Genomic DNA, 18,225 nt, shown 5'->3' on the forward strand with positions numbered 1-18,225 from the left:
TGCGGCCTCAGCCCTGAGATTCGGAGCGCAGGGCCCGGGCAGGGACAGGCTGCCTCCCGATTTCCCATCTGCTCGTGCAGCAGCATTGCCCAGCACAGCACACAGCAGAAGGGAAAACCCAGGGTTTTGCCTGGCCCGAAAGCAGTTGGGGTATTAAACTCAAGGAAAGGCAAAGGCTACCTGCAATGGCAACACGAATGCACAGAGCCAGTGTCTTTATATTTACCATCTGGAGTAATGCTGTAACTCCCCCATGGATGCCCCAAAACCAAAGTGAGGGACAAGAAATAACAGAAAAAGGCCACGGAAACAACTCAATCCATGTTAAGAAGCGGCTTTGTAAGAGATACCCACTCAAAATGCCCGTTACTGGGAAACTGACTGAAGAAAATGTGATGATCCCTAAAAACCCCAAAAGGTGTGAGATGAAAAAATGGGAAGTTCCGCCCGCGTCAGTGCCACTAACTGTCCTCGTGAAAGAACTGGACGCTCCAGAGGAGGTGGCATGTGGCAGGACCACCATGGAAAACTGAGCTGCTAGCACCAACACACAGGCATTACCCACTCTTTGGGCTCTACCGAAATATGCTCCCTTGAGATAAGAATGGGTTCAATCAAGTCTGAGGACTTTGCCAGAGCTACTGAACAGTAAAATGTACTCCTCTGGAGTGAGCTGCAGGTGTGAATTGGAATTAGACTCTATGTGTGCTACACTTTTCACTGGCTCTAGTTATCTTCAAGTTTCACCTATCATGAAAGAAAAGTTACTTGTACAAGGACTTTGTGTCGCTCAGCTGAATTTCTTCCACAGGACAAGATCAAGAGGCCTTCAGAAAGTCTACTAATACCTGACACTTTTTCTTTTTGTATAGCATGCCTCTTTCAGAGCGCGGTCAGGTACTGAGGTACAAATGATTAGCGTAATAACTTTAGAAGTGTCACAACTTTAATATAACACCTTGTTAAACAAAAATGTAAGAAAGGCACATATTTACAGCCACCAAGGACTAGGATTGATGGATGCAGACAAAGGCTGCAGAGACCACATGAGCCCTGGTAACTTCTGCCAGGATCTGTGTTGTCATAGAGACAGCAGAGAGCGATGAAAAGTTCACCACGGTAGCTATACCTTGGTGAATAAGTCTTAATGTAACTTCCAGCTGAGGACATGTAATCAATCTCTGTATGAGCTTATTGAAGGAATTCCCTTTATGCTTACTCAGTCCTCAAGAGTCCAAAATGAGGGAAGAGGTTTTAAAAAATACATATATTTTACTACTTTTAAAGATAAGCCAAGTGCTCTTTTTGGATGAAGGTGGGGAGGGAGAGAGAACTTTTTTTGAACAAGAAATAATGTAAAACATTAAAAACTTGATAAACACATTAAAAAAACAGAGGGGTGGAAAGAATAGTGGCAAGATTGGCCACGTTTGGTGGTGTCTCCTGCTTCTCCAAGACACTTTCCCATGGAAGTGGCCACAGCTGCTCTTCTCCCACCGGGTTCAACCACCTCACTCCCTCCACGGTGCAAAAAGTAGGAGTTTCCCTGCTCTCCCTTCCCTCTCTGAGCCTTTCTCCCAGCATCTCCCTCTCCAGTGGCATTCAGCCCCTGGTTTATCTTCCTGTGGGGCAGCAGCAGCCCCTGACCCTCCCCGGGTCCCTGCTCCGGGCTCAGTCCCACCACTTGGGAGGTACGGGACACTGGAGCCAACAACAAGCAGCACAGAAACGGTGCCAGGGGTTGTTTATTGGCCAGGGTCTTCAACTCTTAGCTTACACAATTATGGCGTTTCTACGCAAGAAAGGGGAGAAAAAAAACCAAAAACATTTGTGGTACTAGCGTGTTATGGCTTAAAGTTACAGCTATTTGCGTAATGCCTGAAAGGCAATGAACAGAAGAAAAAGAGAACTTTAGGATGTTATTCATACTTTTCCCTAACATTTTAGGATATAAAGATCAGACTAATTACCAAACAGCCTTGAGTTGAGCAGGGTTCACTAATCACGCTCTGCTTGAGGAATTAGGACAGAATTTACTTAGCCACATCATGAAAGGTGCCAATAAATTGTTCAGCTGGAGACTTAACATAATAAAAAAAAAAATCATTTTTTATGTTATTTTCTTTAGCAGTTTATTAATTGCTGCCTGAAATACTTTTCTGAAACACAACGAGCTGCAAATGAATTCATGGGCTATTAATCTGCTGTACATGGCACTGGAGGGAAAGCTCATTAGGTGAGTTGATGCAATTACTGCTATTACATAACCATCTTCACAGAACATAGAGTAAATTATGAATAATAACATTCAAGCAAAGTTGCTCCTTTAAACATTAAAGCTGGCAAGTGAAAGCTATGCAAAATCAGGGGGAATGGCTAAAACACAAAAGAAGCAGACCCCAAAATGAAAAAAGAAAAACAGATTTGCTTCTCCGAAGACACCAAACCAATGCTAAAAGCAAAAGATGTTTGTTCAAGCATGGGAAAGAACGGGCAACAAGTAGAACTCAGTTCTCTACAAGAGAATTTTAATTGTATATACATCATTTTCAGCCATCCAGCATAACAAAGTGTGCATTATCTCTGGCAGAGGAGAGACTGACGCTAGAGCGCTGTGGTTTTTGTAGCAGGAAGACCCTTCATGTTGGCTTCACTCTCATGTTAAAAAAATCTACCCATCAGTAATAATGAGTGTTTGGTATTAACTTTTGAAAGTTCCCAATTTCCCAGCCTGAAAAAATAAATATGAGCATTCCTATCTGATCAGCAACTAAAAAACCCCAACCCAACCTTAATAAAATGGAAAAATTGCAATCTGTGTGGCTTGGACACAGTTTCCTCACTATGCATATGCTCAAATCCTTAATTTCACTAGTATTTTCCATGGTTTATATCTTTTGCCTTCAAAGCACTTAGAATGCAAGGTCTCCCAGCCCCTGTAAAAAGACTCATCATTTCCACCTCTCAAGACAGGAAAACTAGTCTAATAGGGCTGTAGTGTCTACAGAGAGGAATTAGTCCCAGAACAGAATTCAAGGTTTTGTGATTTCCATTCTGATATTTAGCTCATGCCCCTCGATAGAGCAAAGCGAGTCAGGACTTAGCAAGCAAGGCAACCACGCTGGAATTTGTGAAAAAGCCTCCAGCCACTGTGTGGTATTTAGGTATCTAGTTAAAAATCTAGCCCATAGCAAAGCAAAAGCAATTCTTACATCCAGTGCTTTCTACCGGCTAAAAAGAATAAAAGCCCCCTTTAGTTCTGACTAAAAGTGCCTAAACAAAGATTTCACGCATTCTAATTAATTTGCTTTAGAACTACATCAGTGGAATCTGCATGAACTTCTCAAACACAACTACAAAGACCAGCCCTCCACTTAACCATTCACTGGAGACCGAATTGCACCTCACTAAGGAGTCTGAAACAAAATGAAAAATCGCAAACATGACAGTTCTTCAAGCTGATGCTTCCTGCTTGCTAATTTAAACTAGAATCAACATAACTAAACCAATTCATTCCATTGTATAGCAGCAGAATGGAATCATATGTTTGGAGAAGCACAAACATTTAAATATTATAAGACTTCGAAGTTTGTGACAAAGAGTAACAGACATTTCTGTGCAAGTCTAAAAAAACCCAACATATACGGAGCACAAAAACTGGATTCTCTCCACTTCATGGTAATTCCCTTGCATTCCCTCCCTTCCTCCTTCCCTCCCTCCAGGGAGGTTAATTGTAAGCAGATTTACAAATCTCAACATTGCTTCAGTGCACTGAAGCAATCTGGAACAATAATTCCATGCCTTTATAAACATAATTTTGCTCTGTTAGAGCGCACTGCAGATGAGGTTTATGCCAGCACAGAGGGTTCCTCTACATCACACCCCAGTATGCGGGCTGGGTGCGTGTCTGAGGGGCACCTTGCAGATTACCAAGCACAGTGACAGTCCTTGCAGCCAGCAAATTTTTTAACACAGGCAGGATGGAGGTGGAAGAGCTGCTGGGCTAAGAGAGCAGTTATGGCAGAAGGAAGCTCCATTTTCTTCCCCCTTGTTCCCTGCCATAAATGCAGCTTAGGTTTTCTTTAAGGGTGGGCTTCACCTTATGCAGCATATGTTCCAGCATCCTGCTTGAAAGAGTCCATTATTGCTGGAGAGTTTTTTCTGGCTCCCCACGTTTTCGCCTAATTGTGGGGGGCAGCGCCGTACGCGTGACCCCTCGCCGGCTCCCGAGGACTCAGGTCCGTGCATCCAGGCAACAGGGCGCTTCTGGCTGACACCTGAGGTCAGGCCAAGGATGGTGCTTCAACATCAGCTTAGAGATCACGTAATAGAAGGGCAAAGGTTAGTTTCCTAAGGCTCTCCATCACATAATGAGCCTCTGTCAGCCTTAGTAGCCTTCTCACTTCAGCAGCAACAAAAAACAAATAGCCCTGTGGGATCACCATTTGTCTCGACATGTTAATTAAAAAAATTAACAGGCTGCAAGGGTAAGAAAGATGGTCTGGAGTGGGGATCAGAGCCTCAGCTGCATGCACACACTCCTGAGCACTCAATGCATGAAGTGAGGTGGGACAGCCACAGAGTGAACCCAAAATCTGATGCGGTGCTGGTGGCGGGGCTGTCTCAGGGCTGTCACGCCAAGAGCTGCAGCTCAGGTTGCAGGGACACAAGCTCAGCGGTTTCTGAAGGAAGGCGATCTGATGAAAGACAGGCAAGGCTTTAGTTCAAACTGTGTTTTGCCCTGTTGTAGGATGACAGGACAGTCATCATTAAGCCGTTTCACCTCACACCCTTTGTCTTGTCTATTTGGAGCACACACTTTTTTTGCAACAGGGACTGCACAACGAAAGACAGTCCCAACACTAGTGGGATCCAGTTTCAGCAGGTCCTGCAGATATTATCACAAGGCAAATAGCTCCACTCCTGCCTTGGAGGCAGTTTTGTTATTGACCTCTCCTGATCAGATCTCAGGACAAACATGGGGTTGAAGATAACTTTTTTTTCCCTACACAAACAAAACAACCTATAAAGAAATGCAAATTTGGTGCATTCCTTCATCTTCTCACTTCATTCTCTAAAACAAGATAAAAGCATAGAAGAAATGCCCAGTACATCTTCTCTTCCAAAACACCGTACCAGCATTCTTAAAACCTTCCTTATCACACAGGCTAGGCAGCCAGTTCTCATCTCTGATGTTTGTGTGTAACTCTCATTAAGCTCAAAAGGAGTCACATATGCAAGTACTTTTGCATGCCCTTTAAAGGCAGAACAAATAAACACAGGACTGTAGCATTTAAGCACACATTGTTCTGTATACTGAAACTCTGCATTTACTCCTCCTTACCTCCTGGGAACAGACCTTGGGGTTCCTATTTGCAGCTGCCCACCACCACTACTTTCCCCATTTGGGACTGTTTTGAGCATTGTAGGCTTGTTTCCCTCTGAGATTTCTCTGATACTTTTTTCTGTCCTTTGTTCATAGCTTTCACATTACAAGGTAACAGAATTGTAAGAAGACAGAAAACCAAAATGTGAATAAGGTACTGGGGTAAAAGAAAAACCTCTGTCTGGTAAGACAAAGCTCACTGACAAATGTGCCTTTGTTTACACAAACTTCTAAAGAAATGGACTTGAAACCTGGAGATATGTATGAAAGAAGGTCAGATAAGAGTTTTTCAAATCTTGTAAAGAGATGAAAAACTCCTGTTTATGAAGAGGTAACATGGAATAGCTTCAGACTTAATTCTTAAACCCAGAAGACAAGACAAACTGCATTCAAACTGATGACATTTAAAATAATTCCTCTATTGCTTTGCAAATGCCTTCTACAGAAGTGCAGCCAGAGGACATCCCTTGCTTCTCCCCAGTATCCTCTGTTCCCTCTCCAACCTGTTATTCCCCCTTCAGTGCCTGTAGTGGTTTGAGATAAAGGCAACTGCCAAAGGGCCATTTCTCTCTGCCCAAGGAAACAGGCAGAGCAAAACCTTAATTCTGGCTGGAAAAGCTCCAGCTACCCTTCTGGGGAAAACAATCCATCACCTAAAAGGCAGTAAGTCTTTATACTTTACCCCAAGTAACTTTGATTAACTTGTTAGAAATACTGCTGGTATTTCCAAAACCTAGTCTGATGTGACGTTACAGCATTTAATAAGATTACTACTTCACATCAGCAATAAAATCCTTAAGAATTCAAGACCAACAAGCTCTCAGGTGAGAAAAGTGTTTTCTCTTCCCTTCCAAATTGCATCACATGTTTTTTATCAAGAAAAAAGCTTCATGTGCACAGATACATATGCAGTCAAATACCTATCAATAAAATTCTCTTCATTCAATCTTAGATCTTTGTGTGTCTTTGTATTTAGCCTGCCTGCTCCCTTACTCCCATCATGGTCTCCACTCCAGAAAATCTATACATAATTACAGAGAAGTGCACTTCAGGCACACAAGGAAACTAGAAAATCCAACAAGGACAGTGCAATAATGGAAATCCTAAAACCTCCTAGCTCCCCTGATTGCTTGAAATTTGACATTGGCCCTTTTCAACAACAATAATTTCAGATTTCCATAAAAAGGAGCTGGAAACACTGCAAGGTGGTTCTAAATATGTACTTGGTTCTTCCTCTCCTCCTCCACACTCTTCCTCTAGGAAGAGAGGAAAGAGAGGCTGGGACAGAAAAAAAAGGATGCAAACAGGAGGGACCAGTGTGACTTTGGGACCCCTCCAGCTCCTGCCCAAGCACAGAGAAGGGAACTTCTGGGAAGTCCCACACAATTCAGGAAGGAGAAATGCTGAGGATGAGAACTAATTTAAGTCATAGTTCAATTATAAATGTCTCATTGGTGTCACTATTTTTTTCCCCTCTGGTCTTATTGTCTCTCCAAGAAACTCCTGTGGGTGAATTAAAGTAAAGAAGTGGTTTGGGGCAATTTCCTCCCCTTCTCTTATGCACACACTACAAATTTCTGTCATGTTTATTAGTGGAATTGACCTATTGAAATCAGGAACATCGCTGATAGAAGTAAATACCCTCAACAATCAAACAAATCACTACACCAAAGACTTTTTTGCCATTGCAATCACTCCAATCAAAAATGAGAAAGTTTCAGAAGCATTACCCCATAGGGATTTGAGAATGGCTTTTTTAGCTGAATTTTCATGCTTGACAGGTAAATCAATAAACTGAAAAAGGAGAAAAACGACATATTTCTACCTAAATATTTTACTTTTTAAAATTTTTTTAATTTAAAGGGCAAATCAGAGATTTCTAGAAAAGAAGGGAGAGGAAAACCCTTTGGGTTTTTTATGCACTTTGTCAGCTTGTTGTAAGAACAGAAGACTCAAGGCTGCTGTACCATTGGCTTTGCAAAATGGAACAAACTGGCACTACCACTGAAAGAAGGACCTCTGGCACCTGCAGTGACATGAGAGAAAAGGTGCAAAGTTGAAGAAGGCTGGAGGACAAGAGGACATGGCCTGAAGCTGCGCAAGGGGAGGTTTACATTAGATATGAGGAAAATTTCTTCACAGAAAGGGTTGTCAGGCATTGGAACAGGCTGCCCAGGGAAGTAGTGGAGTCACCATCCCTGAAGGTGTTTAAAAGACATGTAGATGAGCTTCTTAGGGACACGATTTAGAGGTGGACTTGACAGTGTTAGGTTAATGGTTGGACTCGACAATCTTAAAGGTCTTTGCCAACAAAAATGATTCTATGATTCTAACTGCACCATTGGGAAGCCCTTGTGAAATGACAGCCTGGGCTGATAGCAAGCCCAGCAAAGCCACAAGCCATTCTGCAGGGTAGTGGGAGGACTGAAACTGAGCTTAGGAAGCCAATTCTGTTCCCCTTACTCCCTTGCCCCAAAAAGACATTTCTGGAGCAGATGAGAGATAATCCAATCTTAAAGTAAGTATGTGTGGGTTTGTTCTTTCAGGAAACCTGGTGAAATTACCCACTTGGGAGTTCTCACATCTGCGCAGGGTGGCCGCACTGCGCAGGTAACGCACTGCACTACAGGTTCTTAACTGATGGCATTTAGGCTGCAAAGTTAAGGACTCGGAAGTTTGTAAAGTTTAGGTCTGAAGCTGTGTATAAAATCCATACCCTGTTCCTTACATATGAATGCAGATACTGGCTTCAATCACATAATTGCCTAATATTTTTCTCCCTTTGGATTGTTACGTATACATAGGATATGACAAACAATAAATCGCTTCTGAAGACAACTTACATTCTTTGGACATTCCCACTTCAAAGCACTTCTGTAGCCTGCAGTACTGGCAGCGATTTCTGGTAACTTTATTGATAACACAGTTTTTATCTCTGTGACATGTGTAAACCATGTTCTTCTGGATACTCCTGCGGAAAAAGCCCTGAAATCAAGAAAGAAAGAAATCAAATAAATTTTTGAGCTTCCCACAACCCTTAGAGACAGGCACTAACATAGTTTTAAAATAACAAAATAAATTCAAAGTTATGGCTGGAGCATGGCATCTTTAAAGACTCAGTCTTATTGTAATTTAGTACTGTATCTTGCAACATAAGATGCATCTCTTAAATAAAAACTAATTAAATAATGCAACCTACAGCCAAAATAAACAAAACTAGAACTAGTAACAGGAAATGAAGACCTAGATTTTACAAAAAAAGCCCAAATAAAAACGGTTTGGGCTCATGGATATAGTAATGAGTTGGGTAAAAAAAGGCCTTCCTAACAGATCCACTTGGAACTCAAACACTCATCCAACAACTGACATCCTCTCTCAGCCTAAAGGTCCTGTCTATTTTTGTTACTGCAGAGATTCTCTAGTTTGAAGGCTGCACGTAAAAACAGAAATAATTTGAAAGCCAGGTCTCTTAGCTGCTGGAACTCCTACAGCAATTAATGAGGCTTCTGCAGGTGGAAGAGTTCCAGCACCAGGTTACTGAGTTGTGAACTTGTAAAAGTTGCCAATTACAGCATTTTTTTTCTTATTCAGATACAGCTGTGAAAATAATCAAGTAATTACAATGATCTGGAACATAAATTAAAGAGAACTAGAGGTCTGGTTTATACTTAAGGAACACCATTGGACTGGATTTGTCCTTCAGCAAGTAAAAGAGAGAAAAACAGCCATAAATGGCAAGGTTAGCTGGCACAGAAAAAAAGGCAAAAAATAAGTTGATTTCTTTATCTGCACTAAAACAGAAGCTTTAGATAATATGATATAATAATGAAGAAAAAAAGTTAAAAAAAAAAAAAAGATGATTGCTTTAAACATTTCGGAGGTCAACCCACAGATATTCAGTGAAAGTATTTCTGCAACAGACATTTGGAAATTTGACAGCACTATTTTACCTTCTCACTCAGATTTTGAAAATCGTTTCAGCAAGCACCAGGGTCAAATTTCAGTCACGATCACAGAATTATAGCAGAATAGTTCAAAATGTAATATTTCTTGCAGGGCTTGAGAGGTTAAAACTCTTAGGCCAGCCACATGTTTACACCCTACAGGGCAGCGGTAAATTTGGTGCCACAGATGATAGCTCTGTGCCCATAACGCATTTGCCTAAAGGTGCAATCATGGTTAAGCTATAAAATTTGCTCTCCTAGAAGCACTCAGAGATATGCAAGTAGCTCAAAAGCCTAAAAAACCCTATCGTTCAGAGTTAACTGGGAGAGTTTCTGGCCATATGATCAGGGAGTGGTAGGGTGGGCACAGCCAGTAAGGGCTGGTCATAAATTCCTTGCACACCCAACATGCGATAGATGCTAACGTTATGAAAATACCTCAAATTCACTCAGAATTGAAAAATGCCTCCTTAATCACGTAACCCTTGGCAATAGTCTTCTGCAGATCTTGCACAGGCAAGCCTCATCCTGAAGTCAGCTCCTCTGATTTAGAAGATACTTAATAATACCATCTAAGAGCTAAATAAAAACTCCTCACTCCTTTCTTTTCTTAATGCTACCAGACACAGAAGAAGAATTTCAATATATCTGTTTAGAGAATTAAAACCTTTTAAGTTATTAGTAACACTGCTTTGTTATATTCCACACTTTTGACCATTAACATTGCTTCAATCTTTGCAATGGAAAGTATGGCAAGTGTGTATATGTTTGTTTACTTGCCAAGAAGAACATTTATGGTAACAGTCACTTTCTTGCTTTGATAATTCCTTAATTGCGATGCCCAGCTCTGTGGCAATTGCTGACGATGCTAACTAGAACTGAGGAGTCTGTGGCATCTATTTTGGTTTAATTCAACAGACAGAAAGTGTGAGCTGTGCTGGTTCAAGGGTCTCTGTACGGCTTATTCAGTCACCACTTTTCATTTGGAAAGAGGCAGGGGAAGTCAGGACTGGTGGCCTCCCGTGCAGCCACCCTGGCCTCATCCAGCGCCGCATGTAAATTAACACCCACAGTCACTGAGAGAATCACTCTCTTACCACCAGGCTGACAGGGCAGCAAACAAAACAGCCCAAACTAACAAAAACAACCTTCTCAGGCAGCAGCTGTCTCACCACCCTGAACAACTGGAGCAATTTAAAACACAAAACAAAACCAAACCAGCCCCCAAATCCTCCTCTTTGCCTTCACATGCCTGGGGGCAGAGGTTGCCGTGTATCCACGCTCAAGAGACTTCTGGTTTGCTGACACGGGCACCACTTGGAACAAAATATGAGCTTCAAAAGTGTCACCCAATACAGGGAAAAGAGCAAACAGCCTCCTCCAAATATACCTGTACTTCACCAAAATATAAACAGTGGCTCACGGCACCCAGTGACTGATAAGTTCTGACACTTAGACGTAGGTTCTGTGTCCTTTTAACCCAGGGTTTAATTACAGCCCATCAGGAAGGAAAGCAGAGGAGGCTGTCTCAGTCTTTATCATAGGAAGCTGACCACACAGCCCAACAGAAAAAGGTGATCCAGCTTCTGCAGACAGCAAGTGTAAAGCATTCATTAACTCATTGCTAATACAAAAGGTTTAAGAAGAGCAAACTTAAAAAAAGCAGATCTCCAGGTCAAAATGAAGACTGTTTCTTCAACACCCTAACCTCCTCAGGCAATATCTTCCTACACACAGTGAAAGCTACAGATGAGGATATTAATTTTAGAATCTTAGACTGTTTTATAAACTAACTTTTGACACCTGTATTTGATTTTCGTCCCAGAGTTACTCATGAAACAGAAATAAAAATTAATTTGTTTACGTGAAATATTCAGGTGAAAAAAGGTATAATGTGGTCCTGCTCAAAATGAAGAATCTTTTTCTCAACAGCATGCTAGCGCCCACTCCCCAAGTACTCTTCCCTAAGACAACACTGAGATACTATTTCTACTAAGATTTGTGGCAAATTCATTTCAAAATGTTAGCAATATGCCACTGAAAAGATCTGATCTGTAATATTTCCTCTGGACAGGCAGTAAGAACAATGTCTGGATTATAAATATTATTCAGTTTCTTTGCATATAAACCCCAAACCAAAGCCATTATTGTGGGGGTGACAGGAGTTCGAGCATCGGCAGGCGAAGAGCAAATTCTAGGTGCTGGGGCTTGGTTTGGCCACCTGCCTCCACAAGCCTCACACTGGGCAGCCACAAATTTTAGGAGGCACTGCAAGCAGGGTCATGCCCAGAAATGGTTCCAAAATCTGACACTGGGCTAAAAAGCCAGGCAGTGTCCTGTGTTATCCCTCTGTGGGCATCCAGACTTCACCTGCTTTTCTTACCAGCAGCTCTGAGGCGAGAGGAAACCCTGCAGGACACAGCAGTGGGCAGAGTGGGCACTTGCTGCCCAGTTAAACAGAAAAGCACATTTAAACCATTCCAAGGCTGGGTTCCAGATAGCACAGGTATATCAGACTGGCCAGTTTACTAAAAATAACCAAGATAGAAGCAAGCCTTATTCTTTCCACCAAGTGCTTTTTGTCAAATTACTTCCATCTGATCTCACAACCCCAACAGTTTCTTCAAAAACTAAGAAACTCTGAATGCGACTTAACCTTAAGAAGTTATCAGAAACTTCAGAGACAGCAAACCACCACTGCTTATAGATTAATCAACTTCAGGCGCCTCCTGACTTTTGGAAAATAAAGCTACTACTTACTGTAATCCATTCACCTCAAAAGGAGTCTGTTTGGCTGAATATTTACGTGAGCGATTTCTGATACAAATATTTTGGCATCTCATCCAAATTAACACCCTGTGATGGGAGATGAGACACTCCTGTGCCAAAAAACAAGCACAAATGAGTCTTTTTTTGAAATTACAATGCCTTATGAATAGATTAAAAAACCCCATTCTGTGAGACATAAAACATTACTGTCATACATAATTGTTTTCGATAGCACCTACAAAGTACTTGAATTTAAAGTAGAGAAAACTACTGAAGACCTATCAAGAACAGTGATTTGCTCTAATATTCCTTTCATCCACAGCTTTTGAAAGCAACACGGATCTTGTGTTTTTATTTTAGCGAAGACAAACAAGGCTTTGCAGAAATCACACTTATGAATTAATTCCATCCTTCTGAGCTCCTTTTATTGGCATTCTTTACACAAAGCATTTCAGACAAACGTTTCAATTGTTAATCTCATCTTTTCGGCGCACCACGCCACGCTCCTCCCAGGCCCACCAATCTTGTTATCTTAATGGATGACAGATAGAGTATCACTCTGACCATGCCACATTAGGCGTCCTCATTTACCGAGTGCAAGGAAAAAATGCTGAGTATAAATTATTCAGAAATCTATTGTATCAGCGTGTGTTCTCTGAGCATCCACCACTGGCAGAGCAGACAGATTATTTTTCACTTTTAATTGTGTTGATATCTTATCTGCTGCACTGAAAGCAGAGACCGATACATGAAACCATATGCATTAAGTAGCAAATAAACCCAGTTTACTAGGTCTGTTACTTAGAACTAAACAACCTATTTAGTCAATCTACAATAACTTCAACACAATGCCAAAAAAACCCAGCTCATTCCAGTCACACTTACTTTTGTAGTATTCGCCTGGTAGTTTGTCAAAATTAGAGACCTCAGTGAAGAGCAGCAGTGCCTACAGAAAATATTAACTATTCCAGTAATATTATGAAAGCCATTATGCCACTAATTATCTGAATACAAAGCAGGTCATTAAGGATGAGTCCTCAAGATATTGTTAAGTGTTTAAGCTTATGAAGTCTTACAGACCTGTTAGCATGAACTGCTACCCTTACATATCTGGTAGAGAATCTGTACAACTCCCTTTCCTTCACTGTCCAGCTGATTTTGGCAAATCAGATGATTTAGAGCTCAAACTATGCACATCACATGGAGAGAGGGATCATTTGATCTCAAAAAAGTCTTACAAATATTTTGCCAGCAAAGGGCATGCCAAATCTTATCTGCAGACGCAGTTGGCTTACAAGTTGAGAAGCTGCACTGCAAGCCAGGTACAGGGTCATCAGCAGAGAAGGGCTACTGCGACCTCCATCTGTTTGAACAGCCTACTCGGTTCATCTGGTTCAGTTTGACTACCCACAAACACAGGCCGCCAGCTACAACTCCTGCAGATTTAGAGGCCATTCTTTTGTAAATTTGCAAAATAAGCTTCTGAGTGAAGTGTATTGCTACTTTATCATAAGAGAAACAAAGGAGTAGAGAAGACTTTTCTACAGTATGGTTTGTAATTTATAAACTATGACTGACTGAGCTCTGAAGGGAAAGATAAAAACGATTAACAACAAAAAAGAAAATCTAGCCCACAACATATCTGAAACCTCTGCCATTTGCCTTATTCTGAAAGAGGTGCTGTACAAATACATACCCTTCCTATAAAACACATCCATACCCTTCCTACAAAACAAATCTGTTTGTGACGCACAGCTTCTTTTCTATCTTTGCTAACCCTGTAAAACATAGGCTTGCAAGGGAAGGAACCTGTTCCTACTCGCGCTGGAACATCAGAGACGTTTAAGTGCTCTCTCGGTGATGAGATCTGCACTTTGTTCTGTGTCCAGGGAATCGCCCAGCTATGTTCAAGAAGTGAATGTGGTCTGCAGTACCTTTACTATAGGTGGTAGCATTCGAGGACCAAAACAAACCCTTCCTCACGAAGTCCCGGTAGGATTGGTGGTCAGGTTAGGGTAGAGAGAAACCATTTTTGATTGTTAACCAGGGATATTTTCTCTGGAAGGCCTTGATAACGTACAATCCCACAAAAGGAGCTGCATAGAAAGGCTTATAAAAGACCTAAAAGCTGCAACATATGCTGTTAAGTGATTCAGTATAGTGTAAAAGACGCTGTAAAATGGCTGCAGCCAGAACATGAGACCCCACAAGTAATGAAAGCTGCCAAAGTAGCTATCTAAAAGGAAGCTAAAATGAGTGCATTCCCAGTTGCGCAGCACTTTTCCGGGATGTCTGCACTGTCTATCACGCTTTAGAGGTCACAGCTTGCAGAATAAACAAATTAATTGTCTGACATTGTGGCTGGAAACCACCGCCGGCACAAAATGGAAGCAGCTACAACAATAAGTAGAGGAAGGCTCGCTGCCAGGAAGCAGGAAAATTGCACTGATGATGTATGTCAGGGCAGGACAGGCACATCTTTGCAAAAACAAATGAATAAACGCTGTTAAATGTCAATAGCTTGTGGAGAGCACCCAGAGATGCCAGCTGCCCGCAGCAGAGGGGCTGGGCACCCGCCTGCCTTGGTAAGTGCTCTGGGTTTGTCCGTCATTGCCGTTATTTCCACATTTCATCTCATCTAGCCATTTATTCTGCAGATGAAGAGCAGCCATAACCTTCCACAGCTGAAGAAAAACAAATTCGTTATTGAAACCAGTTTTGTTTGGTTCGTTTGTTTGAAAATCAACAGAACTCAAAACACTTCACAAAAATAAGCAGGTGTTATCCCGCGTCTCGCATACGGGAATACAGACATGTGGACCTAAGAATAACCCACTAAGAGGAAAAACGGAAAAGCTTGAAAGGTTTCAGAGTCTTCTCACTTCTTGCAAAGAGCAAAAGGCTGAGAGGCCAGGGACAGGCAGATGAGGAAGGTGTCACCCCTCCCTACGCTACCAAAACGGGGATGCTCATCAGCAACTGCAAGAAATTCTCCAGCAAAGACGGGCAGGCCACACTTGATAAATCCTAATAGTTTCTAAGGTGAAAAAATCCTGTGGGCCTCAGAGAGCAAGGAAAAAAAATTATGAAAGAGCTTGAAGGAAATTATTCATGGAGCTACTAACGCCAATTAGCTATTAGCCACCAGTGAGGCTGGAAACGAAACCTGTTTTTCATGATGCTCCATGCCAATACATTTTCTGATTCCATAAACCTTGGCCTGATATTTAAAAACATGCCCCAAACATCAAAACATTGATTTTCTTGTTTTTTTCTCCTGGGGAGTTTGAAACTCTTCCACTGGCCAGCTGGCCGAGAGGCAGCTACTAATGAAAGAGGGGAGATGCGTTCATTTGGTTGCAAATCTGCAGCAACCAGATTTCTCCAGCAAGTGTACCATAGCATCCCTAGACTACACATGGATTTCTCCACAATTCCCATTTTCACTGAACTCCTGACCTTTTTAGCAAACATGTCAAAATCTCCAGACAGAACAGTCATCACCTTGAAACAATATGTGAGGCGAAAGAACGGCTGAGATTTTCTGCTTCTCCACTTGAGTAATTTAAGCAGAAAGGAAGGCGCTGGTATGCACTTCCATCTGCTTTCTTCAAATTAAAAAAAAAAAGGAGATGAAATGTATACAATTAAAAAGTTACAGTTAACTTCCTTTCAGTAATGTCTGTAGGATGATTTTTGGCCTGCTAGGAAACTCCAGATGGGAAAAGTAATGAATATAATTTAATACGAATAACAGGAGATCAAAGAAACGCTCTTCTGAGTTGCAGCACACTGAGTTCTTTCACAGAGTTTAATGGAGAACTCAGGAATGAATAATTCCTTTTTGCTATTTTGTTATATTTTTGTTTATGCAAATCAATTCCCTTTAACCTAATTTGTGGAGGACCAGACCTATAACCCAATAAAACCATAATATGTCACTAGGATGGTTGTACAACTGGCTAGCACTTATCCAAAAGGCTATATGTTGTTAACTGCTCATCATTTTTTTCCTCTCTTCCCCTCCAGTGCCTCAGGATTTATACCACCAATTAAGACAATAATGAGTGCCCCAGGTTGACCTCCCAGGAGCAAGAATTAATTAAGCGCAGTATTTCTTCGTAAAGAATGACACTTTTCCAAACCATTTAGGTAGCTGCTCTCTTGCACGGGAGCACAGCACCAGGAAAGACTTTCCAAAATGTTATCCCCCAAATGTAAGACTGATTTTGGTTCACACACTTAATTTGGGTCTCTGATTTTACGCATTGGGTTTTTGGTGGTGGAAACAGGGAGGACCATCTACCAAGGACAATTTTATAATAATTTTACTAGACATACATGGGATTTTTTTGCACAGAACTACAAAAGAAAGATACTAAGCAGCAGCTACGCTAACAAAGTAGTACAACAAACAAAAAAAATCCCTGCCAAGCTATATCCATGTCTTGACACGCAGATTCCTGCAGCAGGCAGGACAAGGAAAAGACTCATGTTAGCTATGTAATTACCATGCTGCAATTACTTGTAGGAGTCTCTCAAATTAGCCTCTTCATTTAGCCTCTGGCAGAGATGGAAACATGTGAAGAGGAAAGGGCAAGCTCAAACACAAACCTGCACAGGAGAAAGAAGGTATGTGCACGCTCTAAGGAAATTCCCCACACGGGCAGGCTTTGCATCCTCCTCCCCTCCCAGCCTTCACCACAAAGGCTCACAGAGTTCCCCCACATACTTGGCACCACAGTTATTTATCAGAAGAGACATGGGGACTTTCATTGTCAGCCAATATAAAAATCCCTGCATTTCTGCACCGTCTGAAATGTATAGAGGTGCTAGTTTCTAACCCACCATGAGCAACCAAATGTTTACAGCTCAGCTGAAATAATAATGCAAACTTACACCACAAATATTTATAGATGCCTGCAAGCTGGCTGAAGCACAATTCCCCTTGCTCTAGCAGAGGGACTCACACAGTTCGTGTGCACAACCAGCTGTCCCGGCTCCCTCCCCAACCCCCTGCAGCCAGTGCAGCTGCCCAGCCTGGACCCGGCCGGTGCCCGTGGTTCCCGGCCCAGCACTCGCTTGCCAGGATGACCAGCAAAGAGCTGCCTCTGGCTGTGCCACAGTACAGCTCCCATTTGTTTTTAAGACCCAGCACATTTCTATTCCCTTTGTCCAACTTGAGAGGATTTTTTTCCAGTAGAAAAGTATCTAGGAGTGTTGATTGACAGTCGGCTGAATATGAGCCAGCAGTGTGCCCAGTTGGCCAAAAAGGCCAAAAGCATCTTGGCTTGTGTCAGCAATAGTGTGGCCAGCAGGACTAGAGAAGTGATTGTTCCCCTGTACTCAGCACTGGTGAGGCGCCACCTTGAATACTGTGTTCAGTTTTGGGCCCCTCGTCGTTAAGAAAGACATTGAGGTGCTGGAGAGAGTTCAGAGAAGAGCAATGAAGCTGTTGAGGGGCCTGAAGCACAAGTCTGATGAGGAGCGGCTGAGGGAACTGGGGCTGTTCAGCCTGTAGAAAAGGAGGCTGAGGGGAGACCTTATCACTGTCTACAACTACCTAAAAGGAGGTTGTAGCATGGAGGGTGTTGGTCTCTTCTCCCAAGTAGCAAGTGATGTGACAAGAGGAAATGGCCTCAGGTTGCGCCAGGAGAGTTTTAGATTGGATATTAGGAAAAAAATTCTTCACGGAATGGTTTGTCAGGCACTGGAACAGGCTGCCCAGGGGAAGTGGTGGAGTCACCATCCCTGGAGGTGTTTAAAAGGCCTATGGACGAGGTTCACAGGGACATGGTTTAGTGCTAGAGTTAGGTTATGGTTGGACTCGATGATCTTGAGGGTCTTTTCCAACCAAAATGATTCTATGATTCTAAATGTGCCTGATGTGCTGCAGAGAAGAAGTTTCTAAAGAGGGATGAAATGATGTAAGAAAACAATGCAGAAAGCAAACCAAAAGCATTCAGAAGAAATAACATGGACGTAAACATGCCAAAATAAAACAGATGCCTTGAGTGTTATGCTTCCTGGTACATTTTTCAGGCATCCATCTGCATGGCTCATCAACACAGGTACATTATCTTCCCACAATGTGGTTTTTTTTTTTTGCTCTTAGTTTTGAAAATT

The 18,225-nt window shown here is 42.1% G+C and overlaps 1 protein-coding gene across 7 annotated transcripts in view; it reads right to left on the reverse strand.

Moving 5' to 3' along the window:
• The window catches only part of RARB (retinoic acid receptor beta), a 330,377-nt gene that overhangs the window by 37,978 nt on the left and 274,174 nt on the right, over positions 1-18,225 (reverse strand). For all 7 annotated transcript variants that reach the window (XM_065832337.2, XM_065832336.2, XM_071804941.1 and 4 more), the window contains one exon: positions 8,230-8,371. In XM_065832337.2, coding sequence (XP_065688409.1) covers positions 8,230-8,371 — 142 coding nt within the window. The remainder of the gene's footprint in view (positions 1-8,229; positions 8,372-18,225) is intronic.

The sequence above is a fragment of the Patagioenas fasciata genome, chromosome 2 (assembly GCF_037038585.1).
Source record: "Patagioenas fasciata isolate bPatFas1 chromosome 2, bPatFas1.hap1, whole genome shotgun sequence".
In the NCBI taxonomy this organism is placed as follows: domain Eukaryota; kingdom Metazoa; phylum Chordata; class Aves; order Columbiformes; family Columbidae; genus Patagioenas; species Patagioenas fasciata.